This window comes from Canis aureus, chromosome 24 (assembly GCF_053574225.1).
Source record: "Canis aureus isolate CA01 chromosome 24, VMU_Caureus_v.1.0, whole genome shotgun sequence".
Classification (NCBI taxonomy): Eukaryota; Metazoa; Chordata; class Mammalia; order Carnivora; family Canidae; genus Canis; species Canis aureus.
In genome coordinates this window covers 52,165,249-52,185,084 of record NC_135634.1, presented here as the reverse complement: position 1 = coordinate 52,185,084, position 19,836 = coordinate 52,165,249, and the positions used below count along the sequence as shown (strand labels likewise).

The following is a 19,836-nucleotide window of genomic DNA, read 5'->3' as shown; positions in this document are numbered from 1 at the left end:
TAGATCTTTTGTACGTGGACAGTTGTACTGCTTGGGAGCACCCCGATTTACCACTTCCAGTTCTCATACTTCTTGCCTTCCTGCCCAGGCTGGCATCTCGGGTATACCTAAGAATAGAGAAAGCGCTCAGTTGCAGCCTGTTGTCTTCATGATCCTAAAGTGAATGCTTCTAATGAGGGCCTCTGGTAGGCACCTGACATCTAGTTAGGGAAATGTCCTTGTAATTGTCCTTTTTTGGAGAATGGGCAGGTTATATCACATTCTTTATTTGAATATTGTTGGGTGATAACATCATTCTTGCCCTGGTGTAAAAATGTAGTGAATTACTTTTTCTGTCCTCCTTTTCATTCTTTTTTAATTTTTAAGTGAGGCCAAAACTCAAGCCTCCAGTGTGAGGCTTGAACTCACACACAACCCTGAGATCAAGACCTGAGCTGAGGTCAGTAGTTGGACGCTTAACCGACTGAGCCACCCAGGCGCCCCTACCTACTAGTCTTTCTAATATCGCATCACCTTGCGTTATTGGAATAGAATGGACATCATCATTATATATTGTTTTGACTTTCTAGATCAGTTTCCTAGATTATTAAGTATCTAGATGAAATTCATACATTGCTTTCTCCTGTTACCCTTGTCTGGGAAATACTAAAGTCTCCTAGCTTTGTAAGTTGGGAAGATAATTTCTCAGGGCTTCCTTACAAAAGCATCTGGGTCTCTTGGTTGAGATCTTTATATTTGTTTCTTTGAAAATTGGGGAGGATTGGTTACATAAACTTTCCATTTCTAACAGACGCTGTTTAGGTGACTTGTTTTTCTGAAGTTGCCAGTTTCCTCTGTCTTCAGGCTGTGTGTGTGTGTGTGTGTGTGTGTGGTGGTGGTGGTCAAGTTTTTGATAATACTGGTCTCAGTAGAGTTCTTATGTGATTTTTCAGAATCTCTACTCTGGCTGTAGTTTTGATACCCTTGAAGTCTCAGTATTGCCTGTTTATATCTGTTCTTATTTTTTTCCATTGGTCATTTTTTTGCCAGAGATCTAACTGGTCTTTTAAAAGACTCAGCTGTAAGTTATATTTATTCTCTCTAGTAGGTATATTTTCACTTCATTAATTTCTTATCTGTGTTTCTTTTAACTTTTTTAAGATTTATTCTGTCCTTCTAATTTCAGGAATGAATGATTAAATTTTTACTTTTTCCTTTTCACTAATATGATGATGGCCTAAGGGTATAAAGTTGTCTCCAAGCAACACCCTGGCTTGATCTCACAAGTTTGGATATCTGACTGCTTATTGTGCTAATTATTTTCAGATTTCTTCTTTGACCCATGAGTTATCTAGAAGCAAGTTTTTATATTTCCAGGCTTCTTAAAATTCTAAGTTGGCTCCTAATTGATTGTGTTGTTTTTAGAGAATGTTACACTATTAGTTCTTCGCCATTTGTTTCTGTTTTGCCCTAGCTGCTAGCCAGTGTCTATAAAAATTCCATTATGATTGAATGTGTCATTTCTAATAATTGGGTGAAGGATTACATAAATCCAATAAAGTTTTATTAACTACATTGTTTTAATATTCTGTACAGTTTTAATCTTCACAATCTGTGTTCCCAAAAAAGCTGAATCTGTCTTCATTTGTAATCCCAGATACGTCAACTTCTCATAACCTTCCTGTTTTTACTTTATGTATTTTATAGCCAGGTTATGAGAGATGTATATGATCAGAGTTGATTGGGGCTTTTTATTCTTGACAGTCTGTGTGAAATCAATATGGCTAGCTCAGCTTTCACCGGTTCGGATTTGCCTGAACTGAACTGATCTTCCATCTCCTTACTTTCAGCGTCTCTGTCCCCGCCGTTTAGGTGGCTGAATTAGCTCAGAGCTGGATTTTGTATTTACATTAGGTTATCACCACATTTGGATTCATTTTTTCCATCATATTTTGTGCTTCATTTGCCTTGCTTTTCCATCACTTGTCTTTTCCTCCTTCTGCTTCCTGTTGTTTTCTTTTTCCTCAATTTTCCTTAGTAATTACTAACACAAGGCAACGTAACTGATAAAGTAATCGTGTGTACTGTAATGAATACTTCTGAACCTACCACCGAATCCAAGATTTTAGAGTATTGTCAATAACTTGTTTGAATGGGAGTTTGGTTTTTTGGTTTGAAAGTTACAAATTGTGCTTTAACTATCACTAGATCATCTTTTTAAGTTTGTATCATTAATTCAACAAGGGCTGATACTAGTATTTCCAGCCTTCCCTCAAATAATGATCTGAAATATTGCAACTTCAGTTTCTTCCTTCCACCTTACATTTATTGCTGCTTACAATTTTAATTATATTTTAATTTCCTCCAGATTGTATTGTTGTTAGTATGTGGTCAGTGCTTGTCTCACTTAATCTGGGTTACTGGTTTCTTTGTCAGTATTCCTTCTGGCAGGGCTCTGGCTCTCATTTTCTGGCTGGAGTGTGCCCTTCAGTGGTCATTTTAGCAGCCATCCATCAGTAGTAATAGCTTTCTCCATCTAAATGTCTCTCTTGCTCTTGTCCTTAATGAGAGAATTCTGAGTTGACAGGTACTTCCTTCAACATAGGTTACAGGTGTTAGTTCATTGTCCCCTGGTAGGCATTGTGACGTCTCTGTAGCTAACCTGTCTCTCCTGTAGTCGCTTTTAGGTTCTACTCTTGTCTTTGGCATTCTGCGGTTTCACTACAGGGTGTTTTGGGGTGGTGGATTAGTTGAAACGATGCTGCTAGGTTCTGTCTCTTGATGTGGGGAGAGGGTATCTTTACATTCTAGGATTTTCTCTGTTATTTTTCCAATACTGCTTCTCTGTTCCTTGTAATTGCTTCGTTAAGAACTTCTATTAGACATATGTTGGACTTCCTCATTCTCTTTTCTGTAGTTCTTTTTTAAAAATTTTTTTAGAGATTTTATTTATTTGAGAGACATCAAGCACATGCAAGGGGGTGGAGTGCAGAGAGAGGGAGGGAGAATCTCAAGCTGACTGCCTGCTGAGCGTGGATCCTGGTACTGGGCTTGATCCCATGGCTCTGAGATATGGCCTGAGCCAAATGATTTTGTCAGACGCATAACAGAATGAGCCACCCCGGTGCTCCTCTTACCATGTGGTTGGTTGGTTAGTTGGTTTTGGAGAGAAAGGGAGAGAGACTGCCAGAGAGGGAGCCTGCTGAGCTGAGAGCCTGACTGAGCCACCCAGGTGCTCCTTATCTCTAGTTCTTAACCCATTTGTTCCGTCAATTGAATTTTTTTAAGGCCACTTTCTTATGCCTGACATCTCTAATCACTTCAGGAATTTTTTACATTTTCAGTCTGATAGTTCTGTCATCTAAAGTTCTTGAGTCAAATCCAATTTCAGTCTTCTTTTTTGAATTTTGGACTTCAGCCTCCCTACAGTGTGGGTAGATTTGTGGATATCATTTGTGGCCTGGTGTGACGACGTTTGTTTTCTGCTGAGTGGGGTTTATCTCTGTTTTGGTAATTCGTAGATTCGGGCTAGGGCATCTTGGGAAAATGGGGTTGTAAGGATTGAGCCCTGAACCTTTATTGAGTGTTTGTTCATGGTTGCTAGTGCTCAAGAAGAGTTCTCACCACCTAGTACAAGCTGATTGGAAAGTCTCTAGGCTGGTGGGCTTGTTGTCCCCCCCCTCCCCTCAATGAAATAGCCTACCTTCTATTGAGAGTTAGTCCTATTGAGGGTCATGGTTCTAAGGGGCCGGGGGATTCTGTTCTAACCTGCGCAGGCCCACATCTTCTCCCCTGTCCACTCGAGGGCTGAAAACCCAAATGTCACAGACTGATGTTCACTTTTTGAGGTAGCCATAGGGGGTTCACACATTATCTGTTGTGACTGTTGCTGCTGGACTTAGGCCTCTGAAAATCTGCCTCTACAAACTAGTAGTTTCAATGCACTGAAGCTTGTTGGGATGAAACACAGAGAAGCGTCCTGGGATGGTTTGTAGCACAAACTCAGCATCTGATTTTACAATATCTTTTGTTAACTGTATGTCTTTTACCGTCTTTTAAGGCCTTCTGTGCGAGCCTCTGGGGTGACTTCCAAGCTCTATTGGAAGTTCCTCGACAGTCAACCCGCCAACTGTTGGAGAATCCCTCCCTTCTTCCTCGCTCTTTACCCCCCACCCCCAGCCACACACACGGTACTGAGACTTCAAAAACAAAACACTCGTCTGAGTTGCTGGTTACTTAGTCCCCACGGATGGACGGAGTAACTACAAATACTAATAACCTAGTAGGGGAGGCTAGAGAGCTTGGTGCTTCCAAGTCTAAGGATATGCTACCTGTCGGGGTCCCATCCTAGGGAAATAATGGCACTGCTTCAACAATGATGTCCTTGGCTGGAAGGGATGGATTTTTGACTGCTTTCCATGGATTTCTCTCCCCCAGTGATCTCCTGAGGGTTTCCTGTGGGCTGAGCTGAGCTGAGCTTCTCCCCTGGCCTTCAGCTCGCATATAGAGTTGCCTTCTTGACACCCGCACTTGGCCATCCCATGGGCATCTCTTGTCACACTCTGTGCCCTTTCCTGCAGGTCATCTTCAGACTCCCAATCTTGGTGTGGGCAGCCAAGAACCTCCCTGCCATTCTTAGCTCTTGTCATGCTCTGCCTCCACTTATGGGGACCTCTTGGTGCTACTTCCAAATCTGGCCACCTGGTTGATCGCCAACCCCACCGGAAAGCTGGCGTCCTCTTCAGACTGAATGGTTGCAGCGGCCCAACCTCTTCCCCTCCCCCACATACTTTGTGTTCCCCTGAGGAAAGTACATCTGGTCCTGCCTTCTGCCCCTTCAAACTCCCCATCATCCTCCCATCCCAAGTACCACTGTAGGACTACAGGTGGTGCTGACAAGGCTCAGGCCTTCCTGCCTGCTGTTGCCATGGTCCCTGCCGTTTACTCTCTGTGGCCCAGGCTGTGCACCACCCTCACTCATGCAGGATCCTGTGGGGGCTCTGGACCCTTGGTTTATTTTTTAAGATTTATTTATTTATGATAGAGAGAGAGGCAGAGACACAGGAGGAGGGAGAAGCAGGCTCCATGCCAGAAACCCGATGTGGGCCTGGATTCCAGGACCCCAGGATCATGCCCTGGGCCAAAGGCAGGCGCCAAACCGCTGAGCCACTCAGGGATCCCCCGACCCTTGATTTAAAAATGAAACAGGGCAGCGATCGATTATGCAGGGATGCACACCTGGTGAGCCACTGTCCTGCTCTAGGGCCCGAGCCCCCGAGGGCAGGGCTTCCCTCTCCTGCTGGCTCTATGGTGGGACACGCAGTAGGCGCCCCTGCTCTTCCCTTCCTGCGGAAGTCATGCCCTCTTGACGGGCAAGGGTGGCCCCTTTTTGAAGGGGAGTCACCTGGACGCCAGGGAGCGGAGGAGGGCCCCAAGGCTGGGAACCACAGGGGAGGAGGGGGAGGAAGGTGCTCTGAACTTCGGGCCCTGGGTCAGGCTGCAGCCAGCCCGCGGCGTCCTGGGGAGCTGTGCGTGGGGAGGGGGCCGCGGGGCGCCTTGGTGTCGTCCTCCGCGGTCTCGGTCCCTCAGGGGTGGGCTGTCCGGCCCGGGGTGCGCTGGGGGTGCGGTGGGGGTGCGCGTCCCCTGCCCCCTCCCCCGCCCGGGGCTCTGGGGCTCTCCCGGCCCGGGGTGCGGGCCCTGCGCGGCGAGTGGGGACCCCGCGGGGGGCGGGGCGGGGCCGCGGGGGCGGGGCCTCGGCGCGGGGCGGGGGCGGGGCCTCGGCGCGGGGCGGGGCGGGGCGGCCGCCGCCTGACGTGTCTCGGCGGGATTGGAGCCGCCGCCCTATATAGCCGCGGGGGCCCGGGCGCCGGCCTCGGAGCGCGGCCCGGCTTCTCCCGGCGGCCGGCGAGCGGGCGGAGACCCCCGACCCCGGCGAGTGAGCGCGGGAGTGAGCGGGGAGTGAGCGGGGCCGCGGGGCGGGGGCGGGGGTTGGGGCGCGGGCGGGCGGGCGGGCGGGGCTGCCGACGTGGAGCCCGGCGGGGGAGGGGACGTGGCCGCTGCCCCCTCCCCTTCCTCCCTCCTCCTCCTCCCCCTCCCTCCCCTCCCCTCCCCTCCCCCACGCGGCCCCCTCCCCTCCCCCTCCCGAGCGCCCCCTCCCCACCCCCACCCGCCCGGCCCCGGCCCCGGCCCGGGCTACGTGTCCCAGTGCGCATGGGCCGCGGCGCCGGCCGGGAGAGTGAGAAACTTTCCCGAGTCCGCGGCTCCGGGCGCCCTCCCCGCCGCCCCCCGCGGCGCCCCCCGAGCCCCAGCCCCTGCTCCCCAGCCCCAGCCCCCGCTCCCCGCTCCCCGCTCCCCCAGCCCCCGGCTGCCCCGGCCCAGCGGCGCGCGCGGGGGAGGGGCGGCCGACCTGGGGCTCGGCTCGGGCGCTGACGTGGGCGTCCGGCGGGGAGAGCGGGCGGGGGGCGGGCAGGGCCGGGCGGGTCGGGTCGGGCCGGGCCGCCGCACCTCCACCTGCTGCCCCTGCCCGCCGCCCGGCCCGGGGCGCCTGCTGTGCCGGGGGCCGCGGCCGACTTGGACGCACCCCAGGTCCGCGCACGACAAACACATTACGGAAAAATACCGAATTTGGACGAACGGCGGGGAGGCCGCGCGCCGCTGCCCCTTTAAGCCTGTCCCCGCCCGCGGGCTCCGTGGCCTGTGGGAGGGCCTGCTGAGGTGGCATCTGCGGGAGCGCCTGCCGCCTGCCGCCTGCGGGCCGGGGACGGGAAGGGGACGGGGACGGGGACGACGGGGACGGGACCGGGACCGGAGGGGGCACCTGGCTCACCCCGCGGCCCGGGCTGCCTGCTGAGGTGGCATCTGCGGGAGCTCCTCCTGGCGGGGCGGAGCGGGGCGGGGGCGGCCGCCAGCACAGGCTCACCTGGCCCCGGGGCCTGGCTCACACTCGGGCTCCCGATCACGCGTGGGTCCTGGCAGGGATGTGGGGGAAAGTTCTGCAGGACGACTGTAGGGCTGAAAGCAAACAGCTGTAGTTTGCAGACAAAAGAGAAGTGCTGGTCTCCACTGGAGGCGCCGGGTACCCTGTTGCTCAGTCCTGCCCAGGGCCCAGGGCCCAGATAAAGTTCTCCCGGCACTGTTAACTGCTTGCAGAGACTTTTCCTTTTTGCAGAGAAGTTAAAATTCTTCGTGTACGGGTTTCCCTGTGGTTTGTGTGGGGACCAGGTTTCTGTCGTGGTCCACAGTCGCTGGGACGTGACATTTCTCCCGGTGGTGGTCAGGCATGCTAGATGGTTCCCCGGGGTGGGAGAGGGCAGTCTCTGGTCCTGTCCATCCTCTTTCCTTTGGGTCTAGTTCTGTTCTGAGATGTTGCCCCCCCCCCCCCCACACACACACACCTGGACTTTCACACTCTGCAAACTAACGGCAAAGTCTAGCGTGAGAGGATTGTGAGATTGGTGTTGAGCAAGTGGATCCAAATGCTTCCTGCACAAACTGGTTGAGAGCAAGCCACACAAAGGCAGAACTGGAGCGGTCCTGGGAAGAGCTGGAGGAGAAAGGGCTCCACGTGTCTGAGGTGGTCTCGTAGAAAAAAATGGACTTGTTCTCCACGGCAACAGCGAGGAGAAGTTGCAGGTCTTGGCACTGCAGGAGGCAGACCGCTGTGACAGCTGTGTATGTAGAAGCGGAGCAGGGCGCCCCTGGAAGACCACGCAGCTCTGGTCTGCTGGTGCTCACAGACTGCAGTAGAGCCTTGCCTCGGGTCCCTTTCAAGCCCGATTTGAGCGGCGTTATTAGATTCAGGGAGGGGCTGTGATAGCCTGTGTTTGGCCTCTATTCCTTGATAATGGGGCCTGTGTAAGGTGTCCTCAGAACTTTAGATAGCAGTGATCACTGGCGAGGTCGCCCAAGGCCTCAGTGAAGTGGGAGTTGTCTTGCTGGGTGTTGTCTGGGAGGGTGGAGTGCTGGTGGGGAGCACGTTTGGGTGGGCAGAGAGCTGTGGGTTCGGTTTCTTAGTGCTGCTTTGTTGAGGTTGAGGCAGGTAGACAGTCATGCTGAGCATGTTAGGAGGACCAAGATTGGCCTTTTATAAAATCTCACCCCGGAGCCTCACGTGGAGGGAGGTCTGTATTTACATATGGATCATAAGGTCTGTGCTTAAAGCGAGTTCTAAAAAAAAATGGGCTTTTTTGAGAAGTTTATAAGAAAAAAAGAAACCTTATTTGATGATATCAGAGCCCCAGATGTTAACTCTGCTGCTCCTTGCAATCTATTCATTTACTGCCGCTGGAAATCTGAGGACTAGAGACCCAGTGTATCCTGTCAAACAAGTCTCGATTTTTTTTTTTTTTTTTTTTTTTTTTTTTTTTTTTTTTTTGGAGATCCACTCTGTCCTCTTGCTGCCCAAGGGTCTGTGCACACGTGGGGGTGTTAGAGATTCTGGGACAGACTCTCTCCAACACATTGGTAGGTTCAGCTGGGTCGGTGATCCTTCCTTGAGCAGCTTGAGATCAAGCTGGAATTGACTTCTGAAAGGTGCATGAGCTACCTCAGACCTTCAGGAATTTGTCCCATCTCGTGTGACAGTAGGTGCACAGTGGGAATTGCTCGTCACAGACCTCTAGCTGGAGGGACGCAGACAGTGATCACACTTGGCCATGTTTATTGAATGGCTGTCACTGGGCACTGAAGATATGTCCTGTCTAGGAAGGCAGGAGGGCTGGTCCGTGGGAGCCCAGAGAAGAGGGTGTGAACATAGTCCTCGTGGGGAACCTGGGTTATTAGGGGGGTGGATGTCTGTGGGTTTTAGGAGGTGACGTGGCATGACCTGGAGTGGGAGGCTGTGGAAATGCAAGGTCGGTAGGTAAAAGAGCAGGTGCAGCCCAAGTAGGAGTTCTGAGTGAGGAGGGCAGGGTAGACGCTTGGATCCTGGCTTCACTGTTGGCACTTTGACCTAGAACACCTCCATCTCATGCCTAGGCTGGCCAAGTGTGCACTGGTCAGACCCTCGGAATTCCAGGGAGTTCTCACCTTTTACACCCGGTCAGAATCTACGTGTGGATGTGCTACTTTGATAATGTGATTTAATGGAAAAGTCTTAATCTTTAGATCTTGTGGGTTACAAGTTATTGAAGACAGATTCTCAAAACTATCTGGGTCAGTTTGCTTCCACTTTTCTCCCTCTGTCTTGCTACATACGAGTGTCTGGTGGGACTTGGGGCCCCAGACAGGCTCTGACCCATGTGGCTGAAACCCTGCATTTAGAGACTTTTTTTTTTTTTTTTAAGTCCTAAAATGCTGCTGGACAATGAGACCCTTTTACATCTGGAGTCTGCTGGTACATCCCTGACGACCATGAACTGTCCTCCTAGCTCCTGAAATAGTCGTATTATGGGCAAGGATTTGGGATGTTACTCTCCAGTTAGGTGGGAGATAGGATTACTGTTGAGTCCCCAACATGACACCTACCTCATTGCACTTGACTGAGTGTGTGTGGTGTTCTGTGTAAAGTGGCAGGTCACCGACCTGGAAGCCTCACTATCCCAGAGTCCCCAAGGCAAGATGACCCACACCCTCTTACTTCACAGAGAACTTCTTGGTCTTCCTCAGCAGGCCTTTGAAGGTTCCTTCCAACCCTGCTATTTTATGGCCTGGTTTCTAAATCCCGGTGAATTAGAAGGGACCGAAGGCCTTTTACAGGATGACAGTGAGAACAAAGTAACTACAAAACACACAGCGAGCTCATAAAGATGGTGGATCTCCGTCACCATCAAGAGCTCAGGACCCCAAAGGTCCACGTACTGTTCTGTGTCATAGCACAAGGTCACAGGGTCTGCTGCTTCTGGCTCAGCAGTCAGAGATTAAGAGGAGTGCAGGAGAAATTACTCAACCATGCAGGAAAGCAAGCCACCAGTTTTATAAGGATTTTACTTCAGAATGGTTAAATTGAAAAGTTTTGGCATTACGATGTCACTCCCTCGAGTCCAGGGGAAAGTTGCCCTCTAAAAGTTGTGGAAGCTTTAGATTTTACTGTATATACTAGGTTTTGTTTGATGCTAATAGCCCAGGGGCAGAGCTTCCCTTTTTTTCCCAAGGAACTTGTCTAAATGTTAGTGTTGGTAAGCAAAGCAGTAGATGATGTTTTGCCCTCTTCTGGTTGGGATGTGAAAGAAAGGGTCTGGGTTCCAGAATGCAGATAAGTAACTTTGGTCTCCTTGTCTTCTTGCCGCCCCCTTCCTGTCCCACACCAGCACAACCTGGCAGGCTGGCACTCACCGCCTGAGGACGGACTCTCTGGCTACTGACCGTTTTGCTGGTAAGTGTGACTGCTCCTTCGGAAGGCTTCCCATCCCTGGGCCGCATGTGTGCCTTCTTTCCTTATGGTTTTTTTTTTTTCTTTCTTTCTTTCTTTCCTTATGTTTTATTAAGTTTCTAGTGGCTCAGAAAGACTTGCTGTAACTACACCTCCCAAGAGGAGCCCTTCACATGTGTCCTCTGGTTTCTACCTATTTTTAAGCCTTTTCTTTCTTTTTTTTCTTTTTTTAAGATTTTAATTATTTGTTTACTTATTTATGAGAGAGAGAGAGAGAGAGAGAGACAGCACAATTTGGGGTGGGGAGAGGGAGAAGCAGACTGCTCGCTGAGCAGGGAGCCCAACCCTTGGCTCAATCCCAAGACCCCGAGATCATGCCCTGAGCCGAAGGCGATGCTTAACGGACTGAGCCACCCAGGCGCCCCCAAGCCTTTTTTTTTTTTTCCTGAAATGTGAATAATGTTTGTTCATGATTATTTGAATTTGGATCCTCCTTCTCTTGAGGAATGCAGAGCTTAATTTTCTTGAACTTGGGAAGAAGTCTCCCAGAGCTGTGAAAATTATGCAAAAACTCCCCTTTATTCCATCACTTGGCTCTCTTAATACTTTTTTGCCATGGTGGTAGAAAAAGACACTTTGGTGCAGAATGGTGTGGAAAGAGTGGGTTCTTGTCATCACAGTCGCATGGAGCTCACCTAAAGGAAGGTGAAGGGAGGAAGCGAACACCCCTGCCTCAAAGCTGAATGAGCCCCTTTTCCAGATAAGGGGCTGTGGCTTTCAGAGCCCACAGTCCCCCCTGAGTACCTGGCACCCAGGAGTGGGATCTGGAGGCACACACTGCTTGGTTCCTTCCCTGAACTGAGGAACTCTGCCCTTGGGTTGGTTCCAGCTGCCCTGAGTCCCCTCTGGCCCCTGAGAGCTAGGACATCAGAGAATAACCAGCCAGCACAAGTCAGAGGCACTTAACCACCCTGCTTCTTGCCGTTACATTGTTGCCACGGAGCACGGAAGGAAGGATCTCGCCAGCAGCAGCATCGCCAGGCCGGCTGCGGTGTGCTGGGCCTGGCTGACCGTGGCCACGGTGCCCGCCGTCCTTGCAGGGGCCATCTGATGGCTCCTTGTAGCAACTGTCACGTGATGGATTTTATAAGCATCAGGAGGCATGTGGATGAACAAATTAACAAAATAACTGAGATAGCTGTTAGGAGAACCATCCAGATGTTGATCTGCAGGCCGTCTCTGCAGCCCCTGGACATCGTGGGACTGGAGTTCTCAGCTGGAGCCTCTGGCTCCTCACTTAGAGGATAACTTTTGAGGGGAACTTCACTTGAATTTTCCTTCCTTTCATCATTTGGTGAAAGTTAGGGTGCTATTTTACATCAGGGGTTGTAAGGAAAATGATATGGTTTGCTGATGAAACTGAATTAAAACCTTGGCTAAAATCCTAAGCCTAACAGTTTGGCTGTACCTTGACTGTCTTCTCTCTGACTCACTCCCTCCTGCTTCAGTGGCTCACCCGGATTGTGTGTAGGCGCGAGATCCACCATGAGCTCCGTTGCAGTTTTGACCCAAGAGAGCTTTGCTGAACACCGAAGTGGGCTGGTTCCGCAACAGATCAAAGGTGACCGCCCTTTTGTGCTCGTCTTCTCACTTTGAGACACTACTCTTTCCAAATCTTTGTCAAACCTTATGGCCTCTTAGAAGTGCCTTCTGGGACTGTAGCCGTGGGGTAGAGCCTAGGCTCCTGCTTCTTACCTGCTCTGTGTTGCACTGCCAGCCCGGCACTGCCCCTGCGTGCAGGGTGGAATTGGGCAGGAGCGACAGATATTTCTGGACACAGAAAGATTGGATGTGTGGACTACTGTCTGGAAAGCCAGTGATTTTGATCCTTGGTAATCAAAATGAGATTCTTTTGCAAAATTGCTGTTCCCCAGTGGTGTTGAATCCTTCAAAATCTGGTATGTATTTACAAAAACAGGATAACTTGATTCGAATGCTCAATTCTTATCTGTAATCATTCAACTGTGTGTAGATGATGAAATTTTCAGGAGGAAGAGTAGATTAACTGAGTCGACTATCAGTTCTTAAGTTTAATTAAAACTAAAAATTCACTCTGACACCATTGACACTGGCTGTGTGCTTTAAGTGCTTGTTTCTAGGGCAGTGGAGACCCAAACAGTGTAGTGCCTGCCGGGCTGAATCCTTGTACTTAATCCAAGACCCTGTAGGGTCTGCATTTCAGATGAGGGAAGCAAGGCATTGACAGGCTCCAGCTGCCTGTCCGTGCCATGTCTTGATTGGTGTCCCGGGATAGCACAGCCATGTGGCCAGAAGTGGTGAACCCAGACTTGGACGTAGGCCTGTCTGATTCCAAAGGTCATCTCCCTGCACTGTGGGCACATCCATTCAGAATGGTTTTGATTGGGCCCTGCCATTGCCAGGGCATTTGGGGTGATCCAAAACAGTCACGCTCCTGTTTTCACGGAGCTGTGGTTAATGGGACAAGAACGTGAATGATTAGGGCGCTGTGGGGAATGGAAGCAATTAATGCTCTGGGGGCCTGGTTTCCACAAGGCTTGTTGCTCCTGAGGATTGGAGCGAGGTGGCTAGGGATGGCAGCTCCCAAAAGGGTGATTTCCAGTGCTGTATACAGTGCAGCTGTATGGGAAACGGCTGGAGTCGGGCTCAGAGGCAGTTCTGACAGGCAGTGCTGAGCAACAACATTATTTTATTCTGCAAATTTAAGGGCTGGTTATGTGCCAAACATTGTCATAGCTGTGATTTTTTTTTTTTTTTTAAGCACAGGATCAGAAGACTCGGGCTTAAAATCTTTGTGGCAAGGCCTGTTTTCAAGGGGCTCACCCCATTCAGGGGGGAGCAGGGCACCCGGTGTCTGAGCTGACCACTCAGCACAGAGGCTACATGCAAGGGCAGGGTACTTGCCAGTAGGTCAGAGGCTGCCTCTCAGGCCATATGCGGCACCCGAGGGTGCTGGGCCTGGTGACCTCCTGGGGCTCTTGCCCATCACTTCAAGGAAGAGATTGGGTAGGCGGGGGGTGGTGGGGTGCTCAAACAGTTGTCACTCAAACAGTTAACGTTGTTTTGACGTTAAAACTTACCAAATCTTTTTTGGCCTAATGTTGAAAGCACTGTGCTTCCTTTTAATCTATGTTGGCCGGTCCAGTTGCTACTTTAAATTCGGAAGAGGAGAGCGACCCTCCAACCTACAAAGATGCCTTTCCTCCGCTCCCAGAGAAATCAGCTTGCTTGGAGAACGCCCAGGAGCCTGCTGGCGCCTGGAGTAACAAGATCCGGCCCATCAAAGCTTCTGTCATCACTCAGGTAGAAACTCCATTCTTTACCTGTTTCTCCCAAGTAGGAAGTGGTAGCACCTGATAGAATGGTTTTTGAATGCACCACCGTGAGCGTGCTTTGGGCGTGTAAGGGGAAGAGGCTGTCAGAGTGAATCAGCCCCCCTGCTTCCCCCCAGCCCCGTTCCTGGGGAGCCTGTCGTCATGCCCACCTGTGTAGCCCCAGCACTCAGAAGGTTCTTCAGCCTGCTGCAAGCGGCCTGCCACCTCACCAGCCCCACAAGAACTTGTCTTCTCTGCCTTCTGTCCCACCGTGTCAAAGCGAGTTATCTTTTCTTGGCTTCTTTCCTCTCACAAGTCTATCCCTGTGCTGCCTTAATGTGGGGTATCGGCAGACATAGCACTTCTCTCTGACCTCGTGTTGGGTCGTGGGTGCTAATTACCCACCACCCATGTGCTGAGGAGTCCCCTTCCCTGAGCCTGAGCCCCCGCAACCAGTTGCATTCTGGAACTTGGCACCTTTCAGGCTCTCTGAGATGGGACTGATGTCTCCCCAGTCTTCCTCTCTGTTAACTGCACTATGTTCTACTGAGGGGTTCAGGCCCAAGGCCAGGATCATTTTGGTTCCTCCTGCATCTGCCTCCCTTGAGGAGCAGCTAGGGCAAAGCTGAGTCATCAGTCAGCCTGTACCCTTCGGCTTGAGCCCTTTGTCACCTTCTCCGCTTGGATTGCACCCCACCATGCTCACGCTGCTCCCCTGCCTACCCTTTTCCATTGCCCTCACCATTTTGCTCTTCTCGGTGGTCTTGGGTCTCCCGTCTCCCAGCTGTTTTCCCCACCCCCTGAGGGTGTCCTCTGCCGCTCTTCCTCACTGTCCATTGTGTCCATTTGTGAGAGTACTTCTCTTCCCTGCAGTGCCAGCTCCCTTACCCTCAGGCGCTCTCTGCGTCGGCCTCCACCCCTGCTGCTCTGGCCTTGGAGTGTGGACGGGGAGGAGGTGGAGATACTTGGGAGTGAATGAAATGCCTAAACATTTACACGCCCTCCCAGCTCTTGATCTCTTTACCTTCCCTTTCTGACCTTTCCTGAGTAGGTGTTCCATGTACCCCTGGAAGAGAGAAAATACAAGGACATGAACCAATTTGGAGAAGGTGAGCAAGCAAAAATCTGCCTAGAGATCATGCAGAGGACCGGTGCCCATCTGGAGCTGTCTCTCGCCAAAGACCAGGGCCTCTCCATCATGGTGTCAGGGAAGCTGGACGCTGTCATGAAAGCCCGGAAGGACATTGTCGCTAGGCTGCAGACTCAGGTGGGTATCCCCAGCCTCATCCCCCTGAGCGGATGTGCTCCAGCCCTGTACCACGGGCTGCAGCAGGTACGGTCGGGCTTTGTCACAAGCTGTGGCAGAAAGTCCAGAGTTCAGAGGTAGGCCAGCAACATTTGGAGTCTCGTAGCATTTTTAGTTGGAAAGCCCCAAAATCAGTGACAGAAGGAGGACACCTACTGATTTTGCTGTTTGAGTGAATGTACAGGAAGATTAAGGCTTGTCCCAGAGGTTGGGACACTCCGAGAAGCCAGGCTTGCTGGATGGTATAGTGAAGATGCCACCGTGGGTCATTCATTCCCAGTGCGCGGCTCAGGACTCAGCATATTGCTGTGTTACGTACACATTTCCAGGTCCTGTGTTGGGAGAGTGCGAGTTCAGGTGTGTATTTTAAGCCAATTCCCATAGTCCTTAGCAGTTTGATAGCATTACTCGGAATTTATTGGGGGAACTGTTGTAATAAATAAGTAAACCTATGATGTATTTCTCCATACATGGCATCACTTGAAGATCAGGGTAAACACAGAATCTTAATAAAGCGTCTTAGGACGGGTGCCTGGGTGGCGCAGTTAGTTGAGCATCCAACTCTTGATTTCAGCTCATGTCTTGATCTCAGGGTCCTAAGATCAAGCCCCACATTGGGTTCTGTGCTGGGTTGCAGAGCCTGCTTGGAATCCTCTCTGCCCGTCCCCCCGGTGTGTGCTTGCCTATGTGTGCTCTCTCTAAAATAAGTAAATTTTTAAAAAAGTCTTGTGACAGGTACAACTTTAGATGGGTTTACTTAGAAATATGGAGGCCCATGGATTCCTGGCTGGCTCAGTCAGTAGAGTGTAAGTCTCGATCTTGCTTGTAAGTTTGAGCCCAATGTTGGGTATAGAGACTACTTAAAACTATAATCTTTTATAAAATGAGAGAAGAAATAGGGGTCCTCTCCACCTGACCCGGATGGTCTGTGAGCTCATCGGGGAGCTGGCTCCAGAATGTGGTGGCTAGAAGATGATGTGCCGTGGGGCAGGGGCCGGGGACTCGGCACAGAGGAGGGGATTGGCCCTGTGCTGCCCAGCCTCTCTCACTTGGACGTGCTGGGCCCTGGAACAGTCAGTCCCTAACCCCCACTAGCTTCAGGAATGAACTCATTAAGTGTAGGCAATTGAAAATGTGTGTCGATTGCTTCACTTTGTGGCTGGTGTGTAGTAAGCTCTCAGACTTGGGCTGTTTACTGGTTGGTGAATATTTGAGTATTTAGTGATTGAGCACTGAGCCCGGAGATCTGAACCAGTGCCCCCGCCCCCATTACTTTAAAGCAAGTCCCAGATACATTATTTGCTTATAAATAACTCAGTGTGCCCCCCTCTTAATGTAATCTACTAGGCTATTAACTTATTAAAACTAATAGTAATTTCTGAATATGTCCATTCACCCGTGTCTATTTAATGGGCTTCTCTCATTATCTGCAGGTGTCTTTCTGAGTTGACTTGTTGAAACCGGCACCTGAACCAGGCCTGCCTGCCATGCTCGTTCATTCCTCAGTACGGCCCTCTTCTCCTGTTCTTGATGCCTTTGATTTTTCAGGATAAGCAAGTGTTTGCTTTGTCCCACTCTCCATCACTGTTTCCTGTAAACTGGTGGTTAGATGCAGGGGCTTGGTTTCCTTCACGTTCAGCTTACTTATGTGGCAAGAAAACTTGTGGGTGGTCCTGTGTAGCTGCTGTTGATTCCAAGATGGATCACTAGACTTGGGAGTCTTCAGCAAATCCATCCATTAATAAAGTTCCCATTCGTTCTTTGGCATAGCAGTTGTATCCTGTCCCGCTGATGACAGCCTAAATTCATCGCCGTGTGGATGTGGCTTGCTACCCCCGCTCTCCACCTGCGTTAGTTGGTGTCCTTGGGAAGAACTTCCCTCTGCCAGCTGCTTAGTCAGTGTTCAAGCTGCATTGGCGCTCTGGCATGTCCAGTAGGGATCCGGGAATCTTCTCCTTGTCGTTATGAACTTTGGATGTGTTTATTAGTCGTTAAGGTGAAATTGCATCATCTTTGGACAGTGGGACACCTTCAGGTTGGTACCCTGCGGCTTTATGGGGTGACCGTTCATGTCCACCATTTCCTACTCTCTAACCTGGAGACGAGCGGCCCAGCTGCGGCCACAGATCTGATGGCAGCTGTTCATCCAGGAACTCCATGCCTTTTTAGTAGGAAGTTGCAGGAGTTCATCCTGGTAGTTCTAATGAAGATGAAAGATGAGAGGGCTTTAAAATCGCTTGAAGGAATTTGTGCTCTCATCTTGAGCTGTAGTCAAGGTTGGTACACAGAGTAGTATAATAAGGTTCAGTCAGACACAGCCTCTGCACCCTGTCCCTCCCTCCCTCCCTTGCTGACTGGCTGTTCTTAGTCTTTGATGGACCCCTTCCCTCCTTCAGATTTGAAAATAGAAGTACAAGACGACTTGTCATAGTAAACCCTCTTCTGCACCTTGTCTTTTCCCGCATATTTTCTGGAGGTGTCTACATATCAGCAAATAGTGGCTCTGCTCCTTTCTTTGTACAGCTGCGAGATGCTCTGTGGGTGTGTTGTAATTTATTCAGGCATTCCTGTTGATGGGCATTTGGGTGTCTTCCCAACTTTCCTGTTACAAACTGTGTCTCAATAAAAACCTTGTGCATATGGGATTTCCTGTTTCACGAAGTGTGTCTCAAGATCCATTTCCTAGCAGTGAGGTGGCTGGGCCAGAGGACAAGCGCGTATTGTTATTCTGTAGGAGCTGCGAGCCCTGTCCCTCAGGTGCTGGGCATTGTTTGTGTTCCCGAGAGCCTCCCCCAGAGCCCTGCTGCACCCAGCAGAGGCTTGGGCTTTTTTGTCACTCTGAAAAGTAGCAGAGTATACTTTTAATTTGTTTTTTTCAGATGAGCAGTATTCAGTGTATCTTTTTTTATTTATTTATTCCTGAGAGAGACAGAGAGAGATGCAGAGACACAGGCAGAGGGAGACGCAGGCCCCCTGCGGGGAGCCCGATGCGGGACTGGATTCGGGGACCCTGGGATCCTGCCCTGAGCTGAAGGCAGCTGCTCAACCACTGAGCCCCCCAGGCGTCCTTCAGTGTGTCTTTATTAATACCTGAGGGCTGTGTGCGTGTTGTCTCTGCAGTGTCTTGTCTTTGCCCTCATCTATCAACTTTAGAGTTGTCCACCTTGCTTGGTATAGTCGAGCCTTCAAACCCTACATGCCTTACAAACCACCTTTCCCACTTCACCATTTGTTTTTTGATTTGGGTATGTTTTGCTATTTGGCTTTTTATTCTAGTGCAGTTAGGTGTCCTTACGCTTTTGTTCTTTTGAGCTATTGTTAGGAAAGTTTGTTTCACTTCCGAGTTGTAAGAAACCTAGTCTTTTCTCTGGTGCATGGAAGGGCAGGGGGTTGAGTTTGGGATTTCTTGTGAGCAGTGCAACATGCAGACCAACTTTCATCTTCTCCAGATGTCTGTTAGGTAGCCAACACCAGTTATAAAAGTTTTCCCCCAGTGATTTGAGTGTGGTTTTTTGAAGTCCTAAATTTTCGTATTAACTTGGTTGTGTGTGTGGATTTTCAGTCCCAGCCCGGGGGCCTTCCCCTCTGTACTCGTGTTCTGTCCTCATGGTCATGGTCTTGGATTTCTATCTAGTACAGTTATCACCACCCCTCGTCGACAGTCCAGGGTTTTCCTGCCCTGCTCTTTTTCATTGTGCCACACAAGCTTGATAATCTACATTTTGCTCAGAATTGCATTAGATCTTTTAAGGAGTGTTTTGTAGTTTCTAATGCACATATCCCACCCTTTCTGTTGGGTCGTGTCCAGTCGCTTTGTCTCTCCCCCACTCCGCATCCGTGGGCACGGCCATCCTTCCCCGTTGCGTCTGCTAACTGGTTATAGTTAATAGGAGTTAAACCTGTTGATGCTGGGTTCTGATTTCCTTCTCCCCATTACAGACATCAAAAATTCTAGAAAGTTGTCGGTTTCTGGGGGTGCAGGCCTTTGCTCTCTTCCTTATCCGGTAATACTTGGGCCTCCTCTGCTTCCTCAGCTCGGCTCCCGTGGGGGTCGGGCCTCAGCAGGTGCTCCACTTGAGCACAGCTCCGAGTACAGGCTGCGCTGGGTGCATGTTGTGTCACATTAAGTAAATAACATTTGTATTTTCTTGCACGTTTTTAATCGTGAATGGATTTAAATTTTGTGAAGGTGGTCGCTTGGTTTTTTTTCTCACATGTCACAATATGAATTATGTAAATTGATTTCTGAATACTGAACCATTTTTGAAGTAAACATTTGATCAGTGTGTTTGAGTTGGTGGCCTGTTTTCCTACACTAGTTGGGAAGTGAGAACCTTCTATATCGCTTCCATGACACAATTTAACATTTTCGTTTTGAATGTTAAGTAGGCGGCTATAAGCTTGTATTCCTGGCTGGTCTGCGAGTCTCTGCTCTACCGGTGTTGGGAGTGCTAACACTTTGCCTTTTTTTTTTTTTTTAAAGTCTTCTTGGCAGCTGTTTTCTGCACAGTCAAGAAGACTAGGAGTCTCTGTGACTTTGGGAAGTTACTTGATTTCTAGCAATTGGACTGTCATTGGATTAAGGGTTTGGATTCTTTCTATTGTATCTCCTCAGATAAGTTGTCTATTTTAACTGGTTGTGAAAGAGATAGGAAGAAGAGTTTATTACAGGATGTCGGGCTTCCCTCTGGGAAAAAAAAAATAGCCTATGCCTCGAAAAACAAATTAGTATGTACCTGCTTTCCTGCCATGTCCTAGGATGTGTTAGCAATCATCATAGTGGAAAACAAGACCGCATTCTTGAATATTCCTGTTCTCATGATGGCTTACTGGGCTGAGAAGATGTTGAACAAATAATCACCACTAAATCCTTACGACAAGCTCAGGGT

General features: G+C 49.9%; 1 protein-coding gene across 5 annotated transcripts in view; it reads left to right on the top strand.

Annotated features, from left to right (window-relative positions):
• Positions 1-19,836, top strand: part of HDLBP (high density lipoprotein binding protein) — a 68,655-nt gene that overhangs the window by 25,635 nt on the left and 23,184 nt on the right. For 3 of the 5 annotated variants that reach the window (XM_077869574.1, XM_077869577.1, XM_077869576.1), the window contains exons 2-5: positions 10,227-10,291; positions 11,797-11,909; positions 13,473-13,630; positions 14,693-14,908. In XM_077869574.1, coding sequence (XP_077725700.1) covers positions 11,834-11,909; positions 13,473-13,630; positions 14,693-14,908 — 450 coding nt within the window. In that variant the 5' untranslated portion in view covers positions 10,227-10,291; positions 11,797-11,833. Of the gene's footprint in view, positions 1-5,807; positions 5,915-10,226; positions 10,292-11,796; positions 11,910-13,472; positions 13,631-14,692; positions 14,909-19,836 lie in introns of those variants that run through there. The other 2 variants (XM_077869575.1, XM_077869573.1) reach the window with 2 other exon arrangements.